At 45.2% G+C, this 25,000-nt stretch overlaps 1 protein-coding gene across 2 annotated transcripts in view; it reads right to left on the reverse strand.

The window, feature by feature from the left end:
- ubxn4 (UBX domain protein 4) overlaps positions 1–25,000 on the reverse strand; it is a 38,878-nt gene that overhangs the window by 11,599 nt on the left and 2,279 nt on the right. For both annotated transcript variants that reach the window (XM_079619313.1, XM_079619312.1), the window contains exons 3-7: positions 23,601–23,629; positions 22,175–22,293; positions 21,552–21,669; positions 20,570–20,693; positions 65–119 (exon numbers count right to left, since the gene is read on the reverse strand). In XM_079619313.1, coding sequence (XP_079475439.1) covers positions 65–119; positions 20,570–20,693; positions 21,552–21,669; positions 22,175–22,293; positions 23,601–23,629 — 445 coding nt within the window. The remainder of the gene's footprint in view (positions 1–64; positions 120–20,569; positions 20,694–21,551; positions 21,670–22,174; positions 22,294–23,600; positions 23,630–25,000) is intronic.

Here is a 25,000-nt window from a genome sequence, read left to right on the forward strand (position 1 = left end):
GAGAGGAACGTGGCGTCATTCACGTCATTCAGTCTTTCAATGGAGTGAGTTAAGAGAAAATTACCTCTTCTTCTGCTTTCTTTTTCTGCTCACGTCTTTCCTCCAGCTTCTTCGTTAACCTACATAAGAAAATAAATCCACAGAAAACCATAATAAAGAGCACATTGAGTAGAGCCCTGCATTTCAGCCCGAGCCCGACGGGCCCCGACTTATTTACGCCCCTAGGGCCAATTTTCAAGTCATAGTTCACACGCGGGCCGGGCCTCGGGCCTGTTTTAGGCTTATCCTTCTTTTATAGCCTATTTCAGATATGTATTAAAATACTTTAAATAATAGACTTTTTAAACCTATCACACTGACATATGACTGACACATGACAGTCTGCTCGCGCACACACACACACACACACACACACACACAGGTTTCCCGGCGGCACGACCAAAGATTAGCGCGACCGGCTCGCTGTTTTTAGTGTCCCCGCCAGCAGCAGAGGTATAGCGAGCGTGACTTCAGCGCTGCTGGAATAGTTAAAGAAAAAAGTATGACTGGATTAAAACCTTCCACTGTGGATGCTGTGATTTTTCCTCACGATGCTCTGTGACTGTTCTTAGCCATGTTAGGGGCTGTCTTGTTGGTTTTCGTTTGAAAACGACTTTATTTTCATTAGTCTGTTGGAAACTATTGGAAATAAGAATGGCCATGTTCTGTAGTGAAGACTTGATTTTTGAGGTAAGATAATCTGCATGTTTGTTTTTAATTTAATGCCATTTATTTGATTTGTTTAGATTGTAGGCTATAGCTCATTTAGTTTGCGAGCGCTGTGAGCAGAGCAGTTTGCCTCAGCTTTTAAAAAATGATAATAAACGTTTAAACTATAACTGTCTATTAGGGCTGCGTCTCGATTCAGATGTTCCCATTCGATTCGATTTCGATTCGCAACCTCTAAATTCGATTTCTATCGATTTCGACTCAATGAATATAGATTTAATACAATAAACGGTGAACATAAGTTTACGAGTGGTTAATTAATAAAAAAAGAAATAGAGCCACAAACCTGTATATTAAACTTTTTTTTTATTAATGGTGCTTGCCATAGGCAAAGCAACATTAGTGTTATTGCTCATACTTATTAATGGTGCTTGCTTTAGCAAGGCATCATTATTGTTATCCGTCATACTTATTATTATTAATGGTGCTTGCCTATAGGCAAAGCAACATTAGTGTTCTCCTCCATACTTATAATAATTATTATTCTTCCACACAAAAGTTCGGCGCGAAACTCGCCCCGCACCGTTTGTCACAGACCCCTGAGTGAGGTGTCAAATCGACCGGCCCATTGAGGAGAGGTGTGCTATATCTTTTCTAAGCGATCAGGTGTACGATGTTCGCACAGCGGACGAAAAAGCGGCCAAAAAAGTCCCATTGACTTAACATTGCGGAATTTTCAGAAATTCAAATCCCAACTGTCATTTTTCACACACACAGACACAAAGGGCCTGACACCCCTGCATGTCTCCCCCTCTCTCTCCCTCAGAGGATTTATATTATCCAGCAGCCAATAAGTAATGGCCTAAAATCTTCATAGCCACACCATAGCAACCAGTTACAGCACCCTAGCAACCATAGGCTATAGGCACGAGGCCGCAGGCCTCGTGCACTCATTATAATGCACTCGTTTAATAGAGATTTTAAATACTCTATAAAAACTCACTCATAGGCACGAGGCCGCAGGCCTCGTGCACTCATTATAATGCACTCGTTTAATAGAGATTTTAAATACTCTGCGGCCGAGTGCCTAACCTTAGCCCTAACCCCATAGTAACCATCTGTGAAAACTACCAACCACCTAGTAACACCATAGCAACCACCAAAAATACCTTAGCAACCGCCCTGAACACCCTAGCAACCGCCTAACAACCACCCAGAACACCCTAGCAACCGCCTAGCAACCACCCAATACACCCTAGCAACCGCCTAGCAACCACCCAGAACACCCTAGCAACCGCCTAGCAACCATCCAGAACACCCTAGCAACCACCTAGCAACCACCCAGAATACCCTAGAAACCACCTAGCAACCACCCAGAACACCCTAGCAACCACCCGAACAACATGAATAAGCCATATCTCAGCAGCAGAACATCGTACAGATATGGTTGTTGGCTCGTATGCAATCATGTACCACACTCTAGCAACCGGGTCGTGTTTTTTGCCACTGCAAGCACCATTCACATTTTCTTCTGGAAATGTACGTTCTAGTTAATGGTGCTTGCCTATAGGCAAAGCAACATTAGTGTTATTGCTCATACTTATTACTGGTGCTTGCTTTAGCAAGGCAACAGTATTGTTATTGCTCATACTTATTATTTTTTTTTTTATTATTATTATTCTTCCACACAAAGTTCGGCGCGTAACTTGCCCCGCACCGTTTGTCACAGACCCCTGATTGAGGTGTCAAATCGACCGGCTCATTGAGGAGAGGTGTGCTATATCTTTTCTAAGCGATCGGGTGTACGATGTTCGCACAGCGGACGAAAAAGCGGCCAAAAAAGTCCCATTGACTTAACATTGCGGAATTTTCAGAAATTCAAATCCCAACTGTCATTTTTCACACACACAGACACAAAGGGCCTGACACCCCTGCATGTCTCCCCCTCTCTCTCCCTCAGAGGATTTATATTATCAAGCAGCCAATAAGTAATGGCCTAAAATCTTCATAGCCACACCATAGCAACCAGTTACAGCACCCTAGCAACCATAGGCTATAGGCACGAGGCCGCAGGCCTCGTGCACTCATTTTAATGCACTCGTTTAATAGAGATTTTAAATACTCTATAAAAACTCACTCATAGGCACGAGGCCACAGGCCTCGTGCACTCATTATAATGCACTCGTTTAATAGAGATTTTAAATACTCTGCGGCCGAGTGCCTAACCTTAGCCCTAACCCCATAGTAACCATCTGTGAAAACTACCAACCACCTAGTAACACCATAGCAACCACCAAAAATACCTTAGCAACCGCCCTGAACACCCTAGCAACCGCCTAGAAATGTCCTAGCAATCACCCAAATACCCTAACAACCACCCAGAAAACCTTAGCAATTGCCTAGAAACCACCCGGAACACCCTAGCAACCACCCAAAATACCTTATAACTCCCTAGCAACACCCTAGCAACCACCCAAAATACCTTAGAACTCCCTAGCAACACCCTAGCAACCACCCAAAACACCTTAGAACTCCCTAGCAACACCCTAGCAACCACCCAAAACACCTTAGAACACCCTAGCAACCACCCATAACACCCTAACAACCACCCAAAATACCTCAGAACTCCCTAGCAACACCATAGCAACCACTCAAAATACCTTAGAACTCCCTAGCAACACCCTAGCAACCACCCAAAATACCTTATAACTCCCTAGCAACACCATAGCAACCACCCAAAACACCTTAGAACACCCTAGGAACCACATAACACCCTAGCAACCACCCAAAATACCTTAGAACTCCCTAGCAACACCCTAGCAACCACCCAAAACACCTTAGAACTCCCTAGCAACACCCTAGCAACCACCCAAAACACCTTAGAACACCCTAGCAACCACCCATAACACCCTAACAACCACCCAAAATACCTCAGAACTCCCTAGCAACACCATAGCAACCACTCAAAATACCTTAGAACTCCCTAGCAACACCCTAGCAACCACCCAAAATACCTTATAACTCCCTAGCAACACCATAGCAACCACCCAAAATACCTAAGAACTCCCTAGCAACACCATAGCAACCATCCATAACACCCTAGCAACCACCCAGAACACCATAGTAACCGCCCAGAACACCCTAGCAACCGCCTAGCAACACCCTAGCAACCACCCAGAACACCCAAGCAACCACCTGAACAACATGAATAAGCCATATCTCAGCAGCAGAACATCGTACAGACATGGTTGTTGGCTCGTATGCAATCATGTACCACACTCTAGCAACCGAGTGGTGAGTTTTGCCACTGCAAGCACCATTCACATTTTCTTCTGGAAATGTACGTTCTAGTTATTATTATTCTTCCACACAAAAGTTTGGCGCGTAACTTGCCCCGCACCGTTTGTCACAGACCCCTGAGTGAGGTGTCAAATCGACCGGCCCATTGAGGAGAGGTGTGCTATATCTTTTCTAAGCGATCGGGTGTACGATGTTCGCACAGCGGACGAAAAAGCGGCCCAAAAAGTCCCATTGACTTAACATTGCGGAATTTTCAGAAATTCAAATCCCAACTGTCATTTTTCACACACACAGACACAAAGGGCCTGACACCCCTGCATGTCTCCCCCTCTCTCTCCCTCAGAGGATTTATATTATCAAGCAGCCAATAAGTAATGGCCTAAAATCTTCATAGCCACACCATAGCAACCAGTTACAGCACCCTAGCAACCATAGGCTATAGGCACGAGGCCGCAGGCCTCGTGCACTCATTATAATGCACTCGTTTAATAGAGATTTTAAATACTCTATAAAAACTCACTCATAGGCACGAGGCCGCAGGCCTCGTGCCTTACCTTAGCCCTAACCCCATAGTAACCATCTGTGGTGCCCTAGCAACCACCCAGAACACCCTAGCAACTGCCTAGCAACCACCCAGAACACCATAGAAACCACCCAGAACACCCTAGCAACTGCCTAGCAACCACCTAGCAACCACCCAGAATGGCCTAAAATCTTCATAGCCACACCATAGCAACCAGTTACAGCACCCTAGCAACCATAAGCTATAGGCACGAGGCCGCAGGCCTCGTGCACTCATTATAATGCACTCGTTACCTTAGTCCTAACCCCATAGTAACCATCTGTGGTGCCCTAGCAACCACCCAGAACACCCTAGCAACTGCCTAGCAACCGCCTAGCAACCACCCAGAACACCCTAGCAACCACCTAGCAACCGCCTAGCAACCACCCAGAACACCCTAGCAACCGCCTAGCAACCACCCAATACACCCTAGCAACCACTCAGAACACCCTAGCAACGACCCGAACAACATGAATAAGCCATATCTCAGCAGCAGAACATCGTACAGACATGGTTGTTGGCTCGTATGCAATCATGTACCACACTCTAGCAACCGAGTGTCGAGTTTTGCCACTGCAAGCACCATTCACATTTTCTTCTGGAAATGTACGTTCTAGTTCTTTTTATTCTTCCACACAAAAGTTTGGCGCGCTACTCCTCCTGGACCGTTTGTCACACACCCCTGAATGAGGTGTCAAAACGTGCGGCCTATTCGGGAATCGTGTGCTATTACTTTTATAAGCGATCGGGGGTGCGGTGGTCGCCCCAGGGGCGAAAAAGTCGACGAAAAATCCCATTGACTTAACATTGCGTCAAACTTTGACGAGTCATAGCTCAGAGCGAGGATTTCGTAGAAATGTGAAATTTACCACATTTGAAGAGGCTGGCAGGCTCTGTAAGAACATACCTCACAATGGGGTAAAAGTTGCACCCCTGGGGGGCAGGAGTGGCCCAAAGTTTCCCATTGACTTAACATGGTGTAGGACGGCCCATGTAAAGCATGCGTTTTTCCTACTATGGTAAATTGCATAGGGATTTTGTATTGAACATAGCTCTGGATCACAGTGTCATAGAGACAAGGGGGCGGGCTCATTTTACTCAGAAGACCAATCAGCATCTCAGGATCATTATGAAGCTATCAAGCCACGCCCCTAGCAACCATTGTCGAGCAGCTTAGCAACCAAAATTCACAGACTCATAGCTCAGAGCAAGGATGTCGCAGAAACGTGTAATTTGGCACATTTAAAGAGACTGGCAGGCTCTGTAAGAACATACCACACAATGGGGTAAAAGTTGCACCCCTGGGGGGCAGGAGGGGCCCAAAGTTGCCCCAATGAAGTACTATGGTGTAGGACAGCCCATGAAATGGGCTGTCCTACACCATAGTAAGCGATATTCTATTGAACATAACTCTGGATCACATTTGAAGAGGCTGGTAGGCTCTGTAACAACATACCACACAATGGGGTAAAAGTTGCACCCCTGGGGGGCTGGAGGGCCCCAAAGTTGCCCCAATGAAGTACTATGGTGTAGGACAGCCCATGAAATGGGCTGTCCTACACCATAGTAAGCGATATTCTATTGAACATAACTCTGGATCACATTTGAAGAGGCTGGTAGGCTCTGTAACAACATACCACACAATGGGGTAAAAGTTGCACCCCTGGGGGGCAGGACCGGCCCGAAGTTGCCCTATTCACGTACTATGGTGTAGGACAGCCCATGAAATGGGCTGTCCTACACCATAGAAACCGCATTTGTATTGAACATAACTCTGGATCACAGTGTCATAGAGACAAGGGGGCAGGCTCATTTTACTCAGACGACCAATCAGTCTCTCAGGATCATTGTGAAGCTATCAAGCCACGCCCCTAGCAACCATTGTCGAGCAGCTTAGCAACCAAAATTCACAGACTCATAGCTCAGAGCAAGGATTTCGCAGAAACGTGTAATTTGGCACATTTAAAGAGACTGGCAGGCTCTGTAAGAACATACCACACAATGGGGTAAAAGTTGCACCCCTGGGGGGCAGGAGGGGCCCAAAGTTGCCCCAATGAAGTACTATGGTGTAGGACAGCCCATGAAATGGGCTGTCCTACACCATAGTAAGCGATATTCTATTGAACATAACTCTGGATCACATTTGAAGAGGCTGGTAGGCTCTGTAACAACATACCACACAATGGGGTAAAAGTTGCACCCCTGGGGGGCAGGACCGGCCCAAAGTTGCCCCATTCACGTACTATGGTGTAGGACAGCCCATGAAATGGGCTGTCCTACACCATAGAAACCGCATTTGTATTGAACATAACTCTGGATCACAGTGGCATAGAGACAAGGGGGCGGGCTCATTTTACTCAGACGACCAATCAGTCTCTCAGGATCACTGTGAAGCTATCAAGCCACGCCCTAGCAACCATTTAGAGCACCTTAGCAACAAAATCCATAGACTTCCATTGAAAGACATCAAATGGATATCTCTGGATAGAAGTGTCATAGAAACATGAGGGTTGGCTCGTTTGACTCGGGGCAGAAAACAGCCAATCCCCAATCACCTCAACACTTCCTAGCCCCTCCCTAGCAACCATTGTCGAGTACCTTAGCAACCAAAATCCAGACAGGGATATCTTCCATTCTGAATGTCACAGAGACGTGGGAGTTGGTTTATATCATTCATACTGACAAGCAGCCTTTGGAGTTTCATGATTGGCAGCTGCCAAGCCACTCCCTAGCAACAAAAGAGAGTACCCTAGCAACCATTTTGCAAGACCTATATCTCTGCATCAAAACATCGTATAGAGATGGGGGTTGGTTTATACATTCACACTGACTTTGGAGCTTCATGATTGGCAAATGCCAAGACACTCCCTAGCAACCAAACAGATTACCCTAGCAACCGTTTTGCAAGGCGTATATCTCTGCATCAGAACATCGTATAGAGATGGGGGTTGGCTCTTTTGACTCATGCTAGCAAACAGGACTTGCTACATGCTACACATGCTAGCAGTGAATAGCTACATGCTAATTTTGATTAGCTAAGTGCTAAATCATGCCAAGAAAATGCTACAAACACCATAGTAACCATCTGTGACAACTACCAACCACCTAGTAACACCATAGCAACTACCCAGAATACCCTAGCAACTGCCTAGCAACGCCCTAGCGACCACAAAAATACCCTAGCAACTGCCTAGCAACGCCCTGGCAACCACCCAGAACACCCTGGCAACTGCCTAGCAACACCCTAGCAACCACCCAGAACACCCTAGCAACCGCCTAGCAACCACCCAGAACACCCTAGCAACCGCCTAGCAACCGCCTGGCAACCATCCAGAACACCCTAGCAACCACCTAGTAACCACCCAGAACACCCTAGCAACCACCTAGCAACCGCCTAGCAACCACCCAGAACACCCTAGCAACCACCTAGCAACCGCCTAGCAACCACCCAGAACACCCTAGCAACCACCTAGCAACCGCCTAGCAACCACCCAGAACTCCCTAGCAACCACCCAGAACCCCTTAGCAACCACCCAGAACACCCTATCAACCGCCTAGCAACCACCCAGAACACCTTAGCAACCGCCTAGCAACTGCCTAGCAACCGCCCATAACACCCTAGCAACTGCCTAGCAACCATCCATAACACCCTAGCAACTGCCTAGCAACCATCCAGAACACCCTAGCAACCACCCGGACAACATGAATAAGCCATATCTCAGCAGCAGATCATCGTACAGACATGGTTGTTGGCTCGTACGCAATCATGTATCTCACCCTAGCAACCGGGTCGTGTTTTTTGCCACTGCAAGCACCATTCACATTTTCTTCTGGAAATGTACGTTCTAGTTATTACTGGTGCTTGCTTTAGCAAGGCAACAGTATTGTTATTGCTCATACTTATTAAGTTGGCTTGTGAAAGCCAATTTATTGAAATCCTATTTAAACTTATTATTATTATTCTTCTTACCAAACTGTTGACTCTATCTCGTCCTAGAGCTTTAACTCTACATACTCCAAACTCGGCTCAGACACTCAAACTGTTCTGAAGTTAGTTGCTATATCTTTTCAGACTGATCGGACTTACGGTTTTCCTATAAATGACGATCAAACTCGGAAAAAACTCCCATTGACTTAACATTGCGGAATGTTCAGATTTTCAAACTCCCCAACTGCCAAAAATTCAAATCAAAATCCCTTGAAAGCCTAGACCAAATCAAACTGCCATTCTATACACTGTATGAGCCATTGAGACTCATGTAAACTCATTAAACTCATCTATCTATCTACCTCAAACTATTTTAAACTTCAAACTAATTTAAACTTCAAACTAATTTAAACTTTTTATGAATAAAAACTATAAAAACTGGCTCGTAGGCACAAGGCCGCAGGCCTTGTGCCTCACCTTAGCCCTAACTCCAGGATGCTAATATACACTAAACTCTGAACACTTAGACTCATGTAAACTCATAAACTCATCTATCTATCCACTTCAAACTAATTTAAACTTTTTATGAATAAAAACTATAAAAACTGGCTCGTAGGCACGAGGCCGCAGGCCTCGTGCCTTTCCTCAGCCCTAACCGATGCTAATATACATTAAACTCTGAACTCTTAGACTCATGTAAACTTATAAACTACTTTAAACTCATGCATTCACTAAACTCTAAACTCAAACTGTGTGTGTGTGTGTGTGTGTGTGTGTGTTAGAACACCCTAGCAACACCATAGCAACCACCCATAACACCCTAGAAACTGCCTAAAATACCTTAGAACTCCCTAGCAACACTATAGTAACCACCCATAACACCCTAGCAACCACCCAAAATACCTTAGAACACCCTAGCAACACCATAGCAACCACCCATAACACCCTAGCAACCACCCAAAATACCTTAGAACTCCCTAGCAACACCCTAGCAACCACCCAAAACACCTTAAAACTCTCTAGCAACACCCTAGCAACCACCCAAAATACCTCAGAACTCCCTAGCAACTCCCTAGCAACCACCCAAAATACCTTAGAACACCCTAGCAACCACCCAAAATACCTCAGAACTCCCTGGCAACACCCTAGCAACCACCCAAAATACCCCAGAACTCCCTAGCAACACCCTAGCAACCACTCAAAATACCTTAGAACTCCCTAGCAACCACCCAAAATACCTCAGAACTCCCTGGCAACACCCTAGCAACCACCCAAAATACCTCAGAACTCCCTAGCAACACCCTAGCAACCACCCAAAACACCTTAGAACTCCCTAGCAACACCCTAGCAACCACCCAAAATACCTCAGAACTCCCTAGCAACACCATAGCAACCATCCATAACACCCTAGCAACCACCCAAAATACCCTAGCAACCACCTAGCAACCACTCAGAACACCTTAGCAACCCTCTAGAAACACCCTAGTAACTTTAAACTTCTTCAAACTATACTTTAAACTATTTTAAACTTTAAACTACTTCAAACTTCAAATCACTTTAAACTAATTTAAACTTCAAACTAATTTAAACTTTAATCTACTTTAAACTATTTTTAACTGTAAACTACTTTAAACTTTAAACTACTTTAAACTAATTTAAACTTCAAACTACTTTAAAGTTTAAACTATTTTTAACTGTAAACTACTTTAAACTTTAAACTACTTTAAACTTCAAACTACTTTAAACTTCAAACTAATTTAAACTTTAAACTTTTTCAAACTATCTGGTCCAAACTTTCACAAGCCAACTTAAAGTTTGTTTCAACGAACTTTTTAATCTAGTTACTGGTGCTTGCTTTAGCAAGGCAACAGTATTGTTATTGCTCATACTTATTATTATTATTCTTCCACACAAAAGTTTGGCGCGTAACTTGCCCCGCACCGTTTGTCACAGACCCCTGAGTGAGGTGTCAAATCGACCGGCCCATTGAGGAGAGGTGTGCTATATCTTTTCTAAGCGATCGGGTGTACGATGTTCGCACAGTGGACGAAAAAGCGGCCAAAAAAGTCCCATTGACTTAACATTGCGGAATTTTCAGAAATTCAAATCCCAACTGTCATTTTTCACACACACAGACACAAAGGGCCTGACACCCCTGCATGTCTCCCCCTCTCTCTCCCTCAGAGGATTTATATTATCAAGCAGCCAATAAGTAATGACCTAAAATCTTCATAGCCACACCATAGCAACCAGTTACAGCACCCTAGCAACCATAGGCTATAGGCACGAGGCCGCAGGCCTCGTGCACTCATTATAATGCACTCGTTTAATAGAGATTTTAAATACTCTGCGGCCGAGTGCCTAACCTTAGCCCTAACCCCATAGTAACCATCTGTGAAAACTACCAACCACCTAGTAACACCATAGCAACCAGTTACAGCACCCTAGCAACCATAGGCTATAGGCACGAGGCCGCAGACCTCGTGCACTCATTATAATGCACTCGTTTAATAACACAACCACTCAAAATACCTTAGAACTCCATAGCAACACCCCTAGCAACCACCAAAAATACCTTAGAACTCCCTAGCAACACCATAGCAAACACCCTAGGAACCACCCATAACACCCTAGCAACCACCCAAAATACCTTAGAACTCCCTAGCAACACCATAGCAACCACCCAAAATACCTCATAACACCCTAGTAACACCATAGCAACCACCCAAAATACCTCATAACTCCCTAGCAACTGCCTAGCAACCACCCAGAACACCCTAGCAACCACCCAGAACACCCTAGCAACTGCCTAGCAACGCCCTAGCAACCACCCAGAAGACCCTAGCAACCGCCTAGCAACCACCCAGAACACCCTAGCAACATCCTAGCAACCGCCTAGCAACCACCCAGAACACCCTAGCAACTGCCTAGCAACCACCCAGAAGACCCTAGCAACCGCCTAGCAACCACCCAGAACACCCTAGCAACACCCTAGCAACCACCCAGAACACCCTAGCAACCACCCGAACAACATGAATAAGCCATATCTCAGCAGCAGAACATCGTACAGACATGGTTGTTGACTCGTATGCAATCATGTACCACACTCTAGCAACCGAGTGTCGAGTTTTGCCACTGCAAGCACCATTCACATTTTCTTCTGGAAATGTACATTCTAGTTCTTCTTCTTCTTTTTATTCTGGACAAAGTTTGGCGCGAAACTCGCCCCGCACCGTTTGTCACAGACCCCTGAGTGAGGTGTCAAAACGACCGGCTCATTGAGGAGAGGTGTGCTATATCTTTTCTAAGCGATCGGGTGTACGATGTTCGCACAGCGGACGAAAAAGCGGCCAAAAAAGTCCCATTGACTTAACATTGCGGAATTTTCAGAAATTCAAATCCCAACTGTCATTTTTCACACACACAGACACAAAGGGCCTGACACCCCTGCATGTCTCCCCCTCTCTCTCCCTCAGAGGATTTATATTATCCAGCAGCCAATAAGTAATGGCCTAAAATCTTCATAGCCACACCATAGCAACCAGTTACAGCACCCTAGCAACCATAGGCTATAGGCACGAGGCCGCAGGCCTCGTGCACTCATTATAATGCACTCGTTTAATAGAGATTTTAAATACTCTATAAAAACTCACTCATAGGCACGAGGCCGCAGGCCTCGTGCACTCATTATAATGCACTCGTTTAATAGAGATTAAACTCACTCGTAGGCACGAGGCCACAGGCCTCGTGCCTGACCTTAGCCCTAACCCCATAGTAACCATCTGTGGTGCCCTAGCAACCAACCAGAACACCCTAGCAACTGCCTAGCAACCGCCTAGCAACCACCCAGAACACCCTAGCAACCACCTAGCAACCGCCTAGAAACCACCCAGAACACCCTAGCAACCGCCTATCAACCACCCAGAACACCCTAGCAACTGCCTAGCAACCGCCTAGCAACCACCCAGAACACCTTAGCAACCACCTAGCAACCACCCAGAACACCCTAGCAACCACCCAGAACACCCTAGCAACCGCCAAGCAACCACCCAGAACACCCTAGCAACCACCCAATACACCCTAGCAACCGCCTAGCAACCACCCAGAACACCCTAGCAACCGCCTAGCAACCACCCAATACACCCTAGCAACCGCCTAGCAACCACCCAGAACACCTTAGCAACCGCCTAGCAACCACCCAGAACACCCTAGCAACCACCCGAACAACATGAATAAGCCATATCTCAGCAGCAGAACATCGTACAGATATGGTTGTTGGCTCGTATGCAATCATGTACCACACTCTAGCAACCGGGTCGTGTTTTTTGCCACTGCAAGCACCATTCACATTTTCTTCTGGAAATGTACGTTCTAGTTATTATTATTCTTCCACACAAAAGTTTGGCGCGTAACTTGCCCCGCACCGTTTGTCACAGACCCCTGAGTGAGGTGTCAAATCGACCGGCCCATTGAGGAGAGGTGTGCTATATCTTTTCTAAGCGATCGGGTGTACGGTGTTCGCACAGCGGACGAAAAAGCGGCCAAAAAAGTCCCATTGACTTAACATTGCGGAATTTTCAGAAATTCAAATCCCAACTGTCATTTTTCACACACACAGACACAAAGGGCCTGACACCCCTGCATGTCTCCCCCTCTCTCTCCCTCAGAGGATTTATATTATCCAGCAGCCAATAAGTAATGGCCTAAAATCTTCATAGCCACACCATAGCAACCAGTTACAGCACCCTAGCAACCATAGGCTATAGGCACGAGGCCGCAGGCCTCGTGCACTCATTATAATGCACTCGTTTAATAGAGATTTTAAATACTCTATAAAAACTCACTCATAGGCACGAGGCCGCAGGCCTCGTGCACTCATTATAATGCACTCGTTTAATAGAGATTTTAAATACTCTGCGGCCGAGTGCCTAACCTTAGCCCTAACCCAACAACCAGTTACAACCAGTTACAGCACCCTAGCAACCATAGACTATAGGCACGAGGCCGCAGGCCTCGTGCACTCATTATAATGCACTCTTTTAATAACACAACCACTCAAAATACCTTAGAACTCCCTAGCAACACCCTAGCAACCACCCAAAATACCTTAGAACTCCCTAGCAACACCATAGCAACCACCCAAAACACCTTAAAACACCCTAGGAACCACCCATAACACCCTAGCAACCACCCAAAATACCTTAGAACTCCCTAGCAACACCATAGCAACCACCCAAAATACCTCAGAACTCCCTAGCAACCACCCAAAATACCTCAGAACTCCCTAGTAACACCATAGCAACCACCCAAAATACCTTAGAACTCCCTAGCAACACCCTAGCAACCACCCAAAATACCTCAGAACTCCCTAGCAACCACCCAGAACACCCTAGCAACTGCCTAGCAACCACCCAGAACACCCTAGCAACCGCCTAGCAACCACCCAGAACACCCTAGCAACTGCCTAGTAACCACCTAGAACACCCTAGCAACTGCCTAGCAACCACCCAAAACACCCTAGTAACCACCCAGAACACCCTAGCAACCAACCCAAAACATGAATAAGCCATATCTCAGCAGCAGAACATCGTACAGACATGGTTGTTGGCTCGTATGCAATCATGTACCACACTCTAGCAACTGAGTGGTGAGTTTTGCCACTGCAAGCACCATTCACATTTTCTTCTGGAAATGTACGTTCTAGTTAATGGTGCTTGCCATAGGCAAAGCAACATTAGTGTTATTGCTCATACTTATTATTATTTTACTTCTTCTTTTTATTCCGCCGCTTTTTTGACGCGCTACTCCTCCCGCAGCTTTTGTCACAGACCCATGAATGAGGTGTCAAAACGTGCGGCCTATTCGGGAATGGTGTGCTATGACTTTTATAAGCGATCGGGGGTGCGGTGGTCGCCCCAGGGGCGAAAAAGTCGACGAAAAAACGCATAGACTTAACATTACGTCAAACTTTGACGAGTCATAGCTCAGAGTTGGGATTTCGTAGAAATGTGAAATTTACCACATTTGGAGAGGCTGGCAGGCTCTGTAAGAACATACCTCACAATGGGGTAAAAGTTGCACCCCTGGGGGGCAGGAGCGGCCCAAACTTTTCCTATTGACTTAACATGGTGTAGGACGTCCCATGAAATGGAGAGAGAGAGAGAGAAAGCGATTTTGTATTGAACATAACTCTGGATCACAGTGTCATAGAGACAAGGGGGCGGGCTCATTTTACTCAGACGACCAATCAGTCTCTCCGGATCATTGTAAAGCTATCAGGCCACGCCCCTAGCAACCATTTAGAGCACCTTAGCAACAAGTTCCATAGACTTCCATTGAAAGAGATCAAATGGATATCTCTGGATAGAAGAGTCATAGAAACATGAGGGTGGTCTCGTTTGACTCGGGGCAGCAAACAGCCAATCATGAATCACATCAACACTTCCTAGCCCCTCCCTAGCAACCATTGTCGAGCACCTTAGCAACCAAAATTCACAGACTCATAGCTCAGAGCAAGGATGTCGCAGAAACGTGTAATTTGGCACATTTAAAGAGACTGGCAGGCTCTGTAAGAACATACCACACAATGGGGTAAAAGTTGCACCCCTGGGGGGTAGGAGGGGCCCAAAGTTGCCCCAATGAAGTACTATGGTGTAGGACAGCCCATGAAATGGGCTGTCCTACACCATAGTAAGCGATATTCTATTGAACATAACTCTGGATCACATTTGAAGAGGCTGGTAGGCTCTGTAACAACATACCACACAATGGGGTAAAAGTTGCACCCCTGGGGGGCAGGACCGGCCCAAAGTTGCCCCATTCACGTACTATGGTGTAGGACAGCCCATGAAATGGGCTGTCCTACACCATAGAAACCGCATTTGTATTGAACATAACCCTGGATCACAGTGTCATAGAGACAAGGGGGCGGGCTCATTTTACTCAGACGACCAATCAGTCTCTCAGGATCACTGTGAAGCTATTAAGCCACGCCCTAGCAACCATTTAGAGCTCCTTAGCAACAAAATCCATAGACTTCCATTGAAAGACATCAAATGGATATCTCTGGATAGAAGTGTCATAGAAACATGAGGGTTGGCTCGTTTGACTCGGGGCAGAAAACAGCCAATCCCGAATCACCTCAACACTTCCTAGCCCCTCCCTAGCAACCATTGTCGAGTACTTTAGCAACCAAAATCCAGACAGGGATATCTTCCATTCTGAATGTCACAGAGGCATTATATCACATAGGTTTATATCATTCATACTGACAAGCAGCCTTTGGAGTTTCATGATTGGCAGCTGCCAAGCCACTCCCTAGCAACAAAACAGAGTACCCTAGCAACCATTTTGCAAGACCTATATCTCTGCATCAAAACATCGTATAGAGATGGGGGTTGGTTTATACATTTACACTGACTTCGGAGCTTCATGATTGGCAGCTGCCAAGCCACTCCCTAGCAACCAAACAGATTAACCTAGCAACCGTTTTGCAAGGCGTATATCTCTGCATCAGAACATCGTATAGAGATGGGGGTTGGCTCTTTTGACTCATGCTAGCAAACAGGACTTGCTACATGCTACACATGCTAGCAGTGAATAGCTACATGCTAATTTTGATTAGCTAAGTGCTAAATCATGCCAAGAAAATGCTACAAACACCATAGTAACCATCTGTGACAACTACCAACCACCTAGTAACACCATAGCAACTACCCAGAATACCCTAGCAACTGCCTAGCAACGCCCTAGCGGCCACAAAAAATACCCTAGCAACTGCCTAGCAATGCCCTAGCAACCACCCAGAACACCCTAGCAACCGCCTAGCAACCACCCAGAACACCCTAGCAACCGCCTAGCAACCACCTAGCAACCGCCTAGCAACCACCCAGAACACCCTAGCAACCACCTAGCAACCACCCAGAACACCCTAGCAACCGCCTAGCAACCACCTAACAACCACCCAGAACACCCTAGCAACCGCCTAGCAACCACCTAGCAACCACCCAGAACACCCTAGCAACAACCTAGCAACCACCCAGAACACCCTAGCAACCGCCTAGCAACCACCCAGAACACCCTAGCAACCGGGTCGTGTTTTTTGCCACTGCAAGCACCATTCACATTTTCTTCTGGAAATGTACGTTCTAGTTATTATTCTTATTCCGCCGCTTTTTTGACGCGCTACTCCTCCCGCAGCTTTTGTCACAGACCCCTGAATGAGGTGTCAAAACGTGCGGCCTATTCGGGAATGGTGTGCTATGACTTTTATAAGCGATCGGGGGTGCGGTGGTCGCCCCAGGGGCGAAAAAGTCGACGAAAAAACGCATAGACTTAACATTACGTCAAACTTTGACGAGTCATAGCTCAGAGTTGGGATTTCGTAGAAATGTGAAATTTACCACATTTGGAGAGGCTGGCAGGCTCTGTAAGAACATACCTCACAATGGGGTAAAAGTTGCACCCCTGGGGGGCAGGAGCGGCCCAAACTTTTCCTATTGACTTAACATGGTGTAGGACGTCCCATGAAATGGAGAGAGAGAGAGAGTAAGCGATTTTGTATTGAACATAACTCTGGATCACAGTGTCATAGAGACAAGGGGGCGGGCTCATTTTACTCAGACGACCAATCAGTCTCTCCGGATCATTGTGAAGCTATCAGGCCACGCCCCTAGCAACCATTTAGAGCACCTTAGCAACAAGTTCCATAGACTTCCATTGAAAGAGATCAAATGGATATCTCTGGATAGAAGAGTCATAGAAACATGAGGGTGGTCTCGTTTGACTCGGGGCAGCAAACAGCCAATCATGAATCACATCAACACTTCCTAGCCCCTCCCTAGCAACCATTGTCGAGCACCTTAGCAACCAAAATTCACAGACTCATAGCTCAGAGCAAGGATGTCGCAGAAACGTGTAATTTGGCACATTTAAAGAGACTGGCAGGCTCTGTAAGAACATACCACACAATGGGGTAAAAGTTGCACCCCTGGGGGGCAGGAGGGGCCCAAAGTTGCCCCAATGAAGTACTATGGTGTAGGACAGCCCATGAAATGGGCTGTCCTACACCATAGTAAGCGATATTCTATTGAACATAAATCTGGATCACATTTGAAGAGGCTGGTAGGCTCTGTAACAACATAGCACACAATGGGGTAAAAGTTGCACCCCTGGGGGGCAGGAGGGGCCCAAAGTTGCCCAAAGTTGCCCCAATGAAGTACTATGGTGTAGGACAGCCCATGAAATGGGCTGTCCTACACCATAGTAAGCGATATTCTATTGAACATAACTCTGGATCACATTTGAAGAGGCTGGTAGGCTCTGTAACAACATACCACACAATGGGGTAAAAGTTGCACCCCTGGGGGGCAGGACCGGCCCAAAATTGCCCCATTCACGTACTATGGTGTAGGACAGCCCATGAAATGGGCTGTCCTACACCATAGAAACCGCATTTGTATTGAACATAACTCTGGATCACAGTGTCATAGAGACAAGGGGGCGGGCTCATTTTACTCAGACGACCAATCAGTCTCTCAGGATCATTGTGAAGCTTTCAAGCCACGCCCTAGCAACCATTTAGAGCTCCTTAGCAACAAGCTCCATAGACTTCCATTGAAAGACATCAAAGGGATATCTCAGAATATAAGTGTCATAGAAACACGAGGGTTGGCTCGTTTGACTCAGGGCAGCAAACAGCCAATCCCCAATCACCTCAACACTTCCTAGCCCCTCCCTAGCAACCATTGTCGAGTACCTTAGCAACCAAAATCCAGACAGGGATATCTTCCATTCTGAATGTCAAAGAGACGTGGGAGTTGGTTTATATCATTCATACTGACAAGCAGCCTTTGGAGTTTCATGATTGGCAGCTGCCAAGCCACTCCCTAGCAACAAAAGAGAGTACCCTAGCAACCATTTTCCAAGACCTATATCTCTGCATCAAAACATCGTATAGAGATGGGGGTTGGTTTATACATTCACATTGACTTTGGAGCTTTATGATTGGCAGCTGCCAAGCCACTCCCTAGCAACCAAACAGATTACCCTAGCAACCGTTTTGCAAGGCGTATATCTCTGCATCAGAACATCGTATAGAGATGGGGGTTGGCTCTTTTGACTCATGCTAGCAAACAGGACTTGCTACATGCTACACATGCTAGCAGTGAATAGCTACATGCTAATTTTGATTAGCTAAGTGCTAAATCATGCCAAGAAAATGCTACAAACACCATAGTAACCATCTGTGACAACTACCAACCACCTAGTAACAACATAGCAACTACCCAGAATACCCTAGCAACTGCGTAGCAACGCCCTAGCAACCACAAAAATACCATGGCAACTGCCTAGCAACGCCCTAGTAACCACCCAGAACACCCTAGCAACTGCCTAGCAACCGCCTAGCGACCACCCAGAACACCCTAGCAACCGCCTAGCAACCACACAGAACAACCTAGCAACCACCTAGCAACCGCCTAGCAACCACCCAGAACACCCTAGCAACCGCCTAGCAACCACCCAGAACACCCTAGCAACCACCTAGCAACCACCTAGAAACCGCCTAGCAACCACCCAGAACACCCTAGCAACCGCCTAGCAACTGCCTAGCAACCACCCAGAACACCCTAGCAACCGCCTAGCAACCGCCTAGCAACCACCCAGAACACCCTAGCAACCACCTAGCAACTGCTTAGCAACCATCCAGAACACCATAGCAACCACCTAGCAACCGCCTAGCAACCACCTAGAACACCCTAGCAACCGCCTAGCAACCACCCAATACACCCTAGCAACCACCCAGAACACCTTAGCATCTTCATAGCAAACTCCAAGAACACCCTAGCAACCGGGTCGTGTTTTTTGCCACTGCAAGCACCATTCACATTTTCTTCTGGAAATGTACGTTCTAGTTTTAGTTACTCTTGGGTACATTAAAACCCAACTTCAAATGCATACAATGAATAGACAGGATTTTGATGCAAGATGAAAAATTGATGCTGAAAATTAGACAAGTCAGAACAGTCGCATGCCTTGATCAATCAGGATCAGGTTATTTTATGTTTAAGAGAAAACTAACATAAAATCTCACAGCATTATCTGTAAAATGGAGGCTGCAAGCCTAGAACACTGTAGAAAAACTAATACTGGCTTTTGGGTGATAGGTATAAATAAATATGGTAAAAAAAATCTATTTTTGGCCTTTGAGAATTGATTTTGAAATCGACCACATTTTAAAAATCGATTAATCGAAAAATCTATTTTTTTGCCCAGCCCTAATGTCTATATGTGATATGCTTAAGGTGTTTTATGGATTTTTTTGTAGCCAAGTAAAGTGTTGATTTGAGAGGCTAAATGGATCAAACATGTTTAACTCGCTGTCGGCTGCTTGGTCGTCAATAAAAAAAACAAAAAGAAACCGAACATTTGTCTAACTTAACTTAATAAAGAAATGAAAAGAAACATAACTAACTTGTATTTTGTTCACATATTTTAGTTTTTCTTCTTTTGAGATGGAAAATTGTGCAGTTCTGTGGATGTTCTTGCCTCCAGGTCTCTATGAATTGAACTATGAATTGATATTGACCTCGCATAAGGTACATAAGCTTAGATCAATGAGGCCTACGATCAATCAGTTCCAAAATGAAATGTAAAACCGGTGCTAAAGTTGATAAACAAATATTGAATCAAATATTTTGGCAATAACAAGCAGTTTCTAAGCAGATTTTTGAACGGCCGGTCATTTTTGACCAGGAACACCACAAGAGTGGGACAAAAACAAACATAAGTACATCAAAATTGCTTTGGAAAATTGTTATACCCTGCGCAAGCAAAGCCAGTGTGTTTTAATCCAATTAGATAAGATTAACTAGCATTCTCAGGGTGGGCTAATGAGAGTTAATGTTTTTCAGACAAACCCTCCCATACCGGCATGTCAACACACTGAACTGTGACTGTCCGCTTCACATGTCCATCAGACAGGCTCTCGATGGCTAACCAACGCAGTTCTTGTCCAGAAATGACGCAGTTCTTGTCCAGAATAAGCAGAAGTCATGCTAACTGATGCTCACCTCTCCACCCTGGCATCTAAGGGCTCGTCTGGCTGAGACGCGTCTTCTGACGGCAGGCTTCTATCCTCACCTGGAGTCACATAACCTGACGCTCCTTCCTCCTCCATTGGCACAGACAGGGATTCTGGGGAAACAGAAGGATCACTCAACGAAACATGCTTCACCAAACCAGCAGTGAAATCGAAACTTCGCTCGCATGTTAACCTGCTAAACCAGCGGTGCGTGTCTGAAGCACAGCTGAACCGGCACTAGATGCAAATCAACCCTTCCTGAAAAAACAGATGTGAGCTAACCATCATCCAGCCCACCTTTCAATGGCTTTAAAGGGGTGTTTGATTATGATGTCGCTTTTCTAACTGTAGTTAGTGTGTAATGTTGCTGTTTGATCATAAACAACATCTGCAAAGTTACAACGCTCAAAGTTCAGAGCAAAGGGAGATATTTGCTTTTAAAGAAATCGCTTTTTAAGAACTACAACAAACGGCTGGTAGGAACTACACGACATTCCTCCCGGGTCAGTGACATCACTAACACTAATTTACATAAACCCCGCCCCCTGAACACGATTTATAGATTATCATGACAGAATATGCTAATCAATGACTAGAAGATAACTACACATAAGCTACATACATTCATCAACTAAACATTCAGAAATGTTGCTTCTACATGTTGTCTCTTCTTCTTGAGTCTCTCCATCTTTGTCTGACTCCGGTTTGAACATAAAAGGCTAAAAGTTGTTGACATTTTCAGTGCGTGTGTGTGAGTGCAAGCTCTTGAAGCTCCGCCCCCTGTGCCGGGAGCAGCAGCTCATTTGCATTTAAAGGGACAGACACAAAACGAGGCGTTTTTGCTCACCCTCAAAAAGTGACACTTTAACATGCTATATAAAAATATCTGTGGGGTATTTTGAGCTAAAACTTCACACACACACTCACACATCTTGTGAAAAGGGCATTATAGCACCCCTTTAAAACGTCACCTTTAGATGTGGCAGAGCTGGAGTTAGTGACGTTCAGAGCGTCCTGAGGACCACAGACGGGCCTCTGATCGGGTCTCTCTGTGTCCGTCTCTGCACCTTCAATCTGGTCCGTGTGCATCTGTACAGAAGGGTTTATTAGCGTGCTGCACGTTTTTTTTTATGTAAATAACGTCCCCTCCCTCTTGCAGCATCTCTTCTCTGATGATGTGGGCGGAGCAACCTGTCACTCACATGAGATCCACCAATAGCAAATCACTGGATCTTTGGTAAGTTGTAAGGAACACTATCGAGCCAAGCTTTAGTTTAAACTGATAATAGTTTGTTTTACTCGTGTTTTCGCAGTTTTCTCTATTAAATCCAGTCACTCAGCAGCTCTTCTGCCACTCAGTCCGGCTGAGGGAGTGTGTTCCCGCGGGAAAGTGACGTCAATGCATTCCCTCTATAAGTCACACTCTGTTCACTGGCTAGTACACTATATGATACGACTAATCTGATGGTTAAACTATAGTTTTGCAGAACTAACAAAGACAAATCTTCACGGTGTTCAAGTCTTTCAGTGTGAGCAGGTTCCTCACTATCATGTTTGTTTGTACATGACAATATTAGCCGTTGTGTTTATTCACCCCAGTGACTTTGATGATCCTCCGTTTCAGCTCGTCCGCCGTGACGCTGCCGGCGATGACCTCCAGAGGAATACCGTTCTCTCCTATGAAGAAACTGGAGGGGATACACACGACCGGATCTGTGCGAGCTCAGAGTTAAAGACACGAACACACTGGAACATCTGAGCAATCACATTCGACTCTAAGGCTGTGCAACGATTAATCGCATCCAAAATTATTTGTGTTTACATAATATGTGTGTGCACTGTGTAGAATTATTGTGTATATATAAATACACACACATGCATGTGTATATTTAAGAAATTTTTATTTATTTATATATAAATATATATATATATATATATATATATATAGAGTATATACATGCAATTTTTCTCAAATATATACACATGCATGTGTGTGTATTTATATATACACTATATATTTGACTCTCTGTAGATGTGCTGTTCGTGAGCATTTCTTCCTTCAGATTGTCACAGGAACGCCTGACTCAAAAGCTTATTGGACATCATGAGTTTCTTGTTTTGTTTCTATTTTAAGCACAAAGAGTCCAGTGCACATATGAATCTTGTATTTGCTGTTAATGTGAACTTTTTTATTATATATATTGTAGTAACCATTTAAAAGCTTATGCTGGGTACACACCAAAAGATAATCGGGCTGATTTTGGGCCGATTTCCCCCCTTCCGACAATCCCAGCTATGTCCCGATTATCTTGATGGTTCTATAGATTTTCTTATCAGATTTTCCCTTGTGTGAAGTGTGTTAAGAGTGTCCGAACCTGCTCGGATTTGGAGATTATCACGTGAAACGAAACAATATCCAATTAGAAAGCGAGATGATGGGAGACACGGTCACTCACACACACGCACGCACGCACGCACGCACGCACGCACGCACGCACACACACGGTTCAGTGAGGTTCTATAGAGGAATTAAATAACTATTTCTAAAGAGACAATAAATCCAATAAAGAATAAAGACAATAAAGAATGAATATCTTTCTGTATAAAAGGTTCTGTACAATGTTTTTTCCCCGTAAATTTTCTGTGAAAATCATTCCAAACACTATCATCACAATTTCTTCCTGCCATGCTTATTCTGAAGTCTCACGAGATTTTGCGAGATTTCCTGTGTTCACAGTCGAGACTCTGGTTGAAAATCTGTTTGTGTGTGTGTGTGCTGTCTTTCATCATGGCACATCACACACTATAGGAGCAAAACGGTTAAATCAAGGATTTCTTGTCCTCATGTTTGTGATCTATCACATTTTGAAAATCTTATAAGATGTAAAAAATGTGTGTACCCAGCATTAAACACTCAGAATGTTTCCTGTGGAATTGGACATCACATTAGCTGTATTTATATAATTCAGATGTGCCATTGAAATCCCCCCGGTCGTCCACAGAAGAACAGCAAAGGATACAGATCTGAGAGAACTGGACGCATGTTTCACTGAAAGAACAAGAGAGACAGAGACAGAGTGAGTGGAGGGAATCATCGAGACGACACTGGCTACGTTTACATGCACAAAACTCCGAACGTAGTGTTTACATGAACGCTACACGTGATCGGGTCGATCGGGCGCGTTTATATGTCACAATCTTCACATCGGAATTGATTTTTTGACATGCGCACACCGCACGAATATACAGTTTCCCGCTGTTTGCACACCGAGGGCCCTATCTTGCACCCAGCGCAATTGACTTTGTACTGGACGCATGTATCATTCCTATTTTGACTTTTCCCTCCACAGACGCACGCCGGTAAATTAGGGAATGAACTTGCACTCCCGGGGCGGTTCAGTGAAAAGAGGAGTGTGTTCCGGCACAAACGTTCCCTGGGGTTATTCTGCAGTTTCAGAAAACAATTCCTCCACTGACCAGGAGAAACCGAGTCTAAAGTCTGTGGCGCGTTAGTTATATGCTATTTTAAGGGCGCATGCTTGGCCATTATGTAGCGTGTGAACAACACACACACTTTGATTCTCTCATCTACACAGACGCAGCAGTTTTCATTTTTGCAAAATCATACATTATCACAAGGAAAAATATTACAACACGAGGAAAATCATTGTTGTGTGCATGAAGATGTGAAAAAAATAGGCATAAATCTAGATTACACATTTACCCAAATTATTATACGCCTGTTTAACCGAAGCTAATTTGTGTTTCTCCATCATCCTCACACAATGTCACTTCCTCGGCTGTGAACCGCTCCTGGCGTGCGCCGGCAAACCCACCGTTATAATAGCAATCCGCCGTGGAACAAGCGCGCCGGCTCTTAAAGGGAATGTGAGAGGACGCTCTGATTGGTTTATTTCACGTTACGCCCAAACCACACCTATGAGTAATGAAGCGACTTCAGACCAACACATTTTAGATTTGCGTCGGCGCAAGAGTCGTTTATCCCGCCGGTATAATAGCAACAGCGCCGGGATCCGCCCACAAAGTTACTTGCGTTTTGCGTTTGATACTTGCGTTTCAGAGCGTTAAAATAGGGCCCAATAACTATTATCCTATTGGTTCTTTATTTGTTTTAAAAAGCAGACTTAACTTATATTGAAGCACTGGTGGGCCGTTGCAGTGAAAGGAGGATTATAGGATGACGGGACACTCTTATACGAGTGAAGTGAAGTGAAGAACAGCTTGTTCAGCGCATCACACGTCATTACACTATTTCAACGTCATTGCACATGCACAGTCCTTTCAGTTTCGGTTTTCAATCCGATCAAGTGTTTACATGTTCTCTCGATCGGATTAGAAAAGGAATAAACCCGATCGAAATTTAATTCTGATCGAGCTCAATGCGATCGATTAAGGAGTT

This window comes from Phoxinus phoxinus (assembly GCF_949152265.1).
Source record: "Phoxinus phoxinus genome assembly, chromosome: 7".
In the NCBI taxonomy this organism is placed as follows: Eukaryota; Metazoa; Chordata; class Actinopteri; order Cypriniformes; family Leuciscidae; genus Phoxinus; species Phoxinus phoxinus.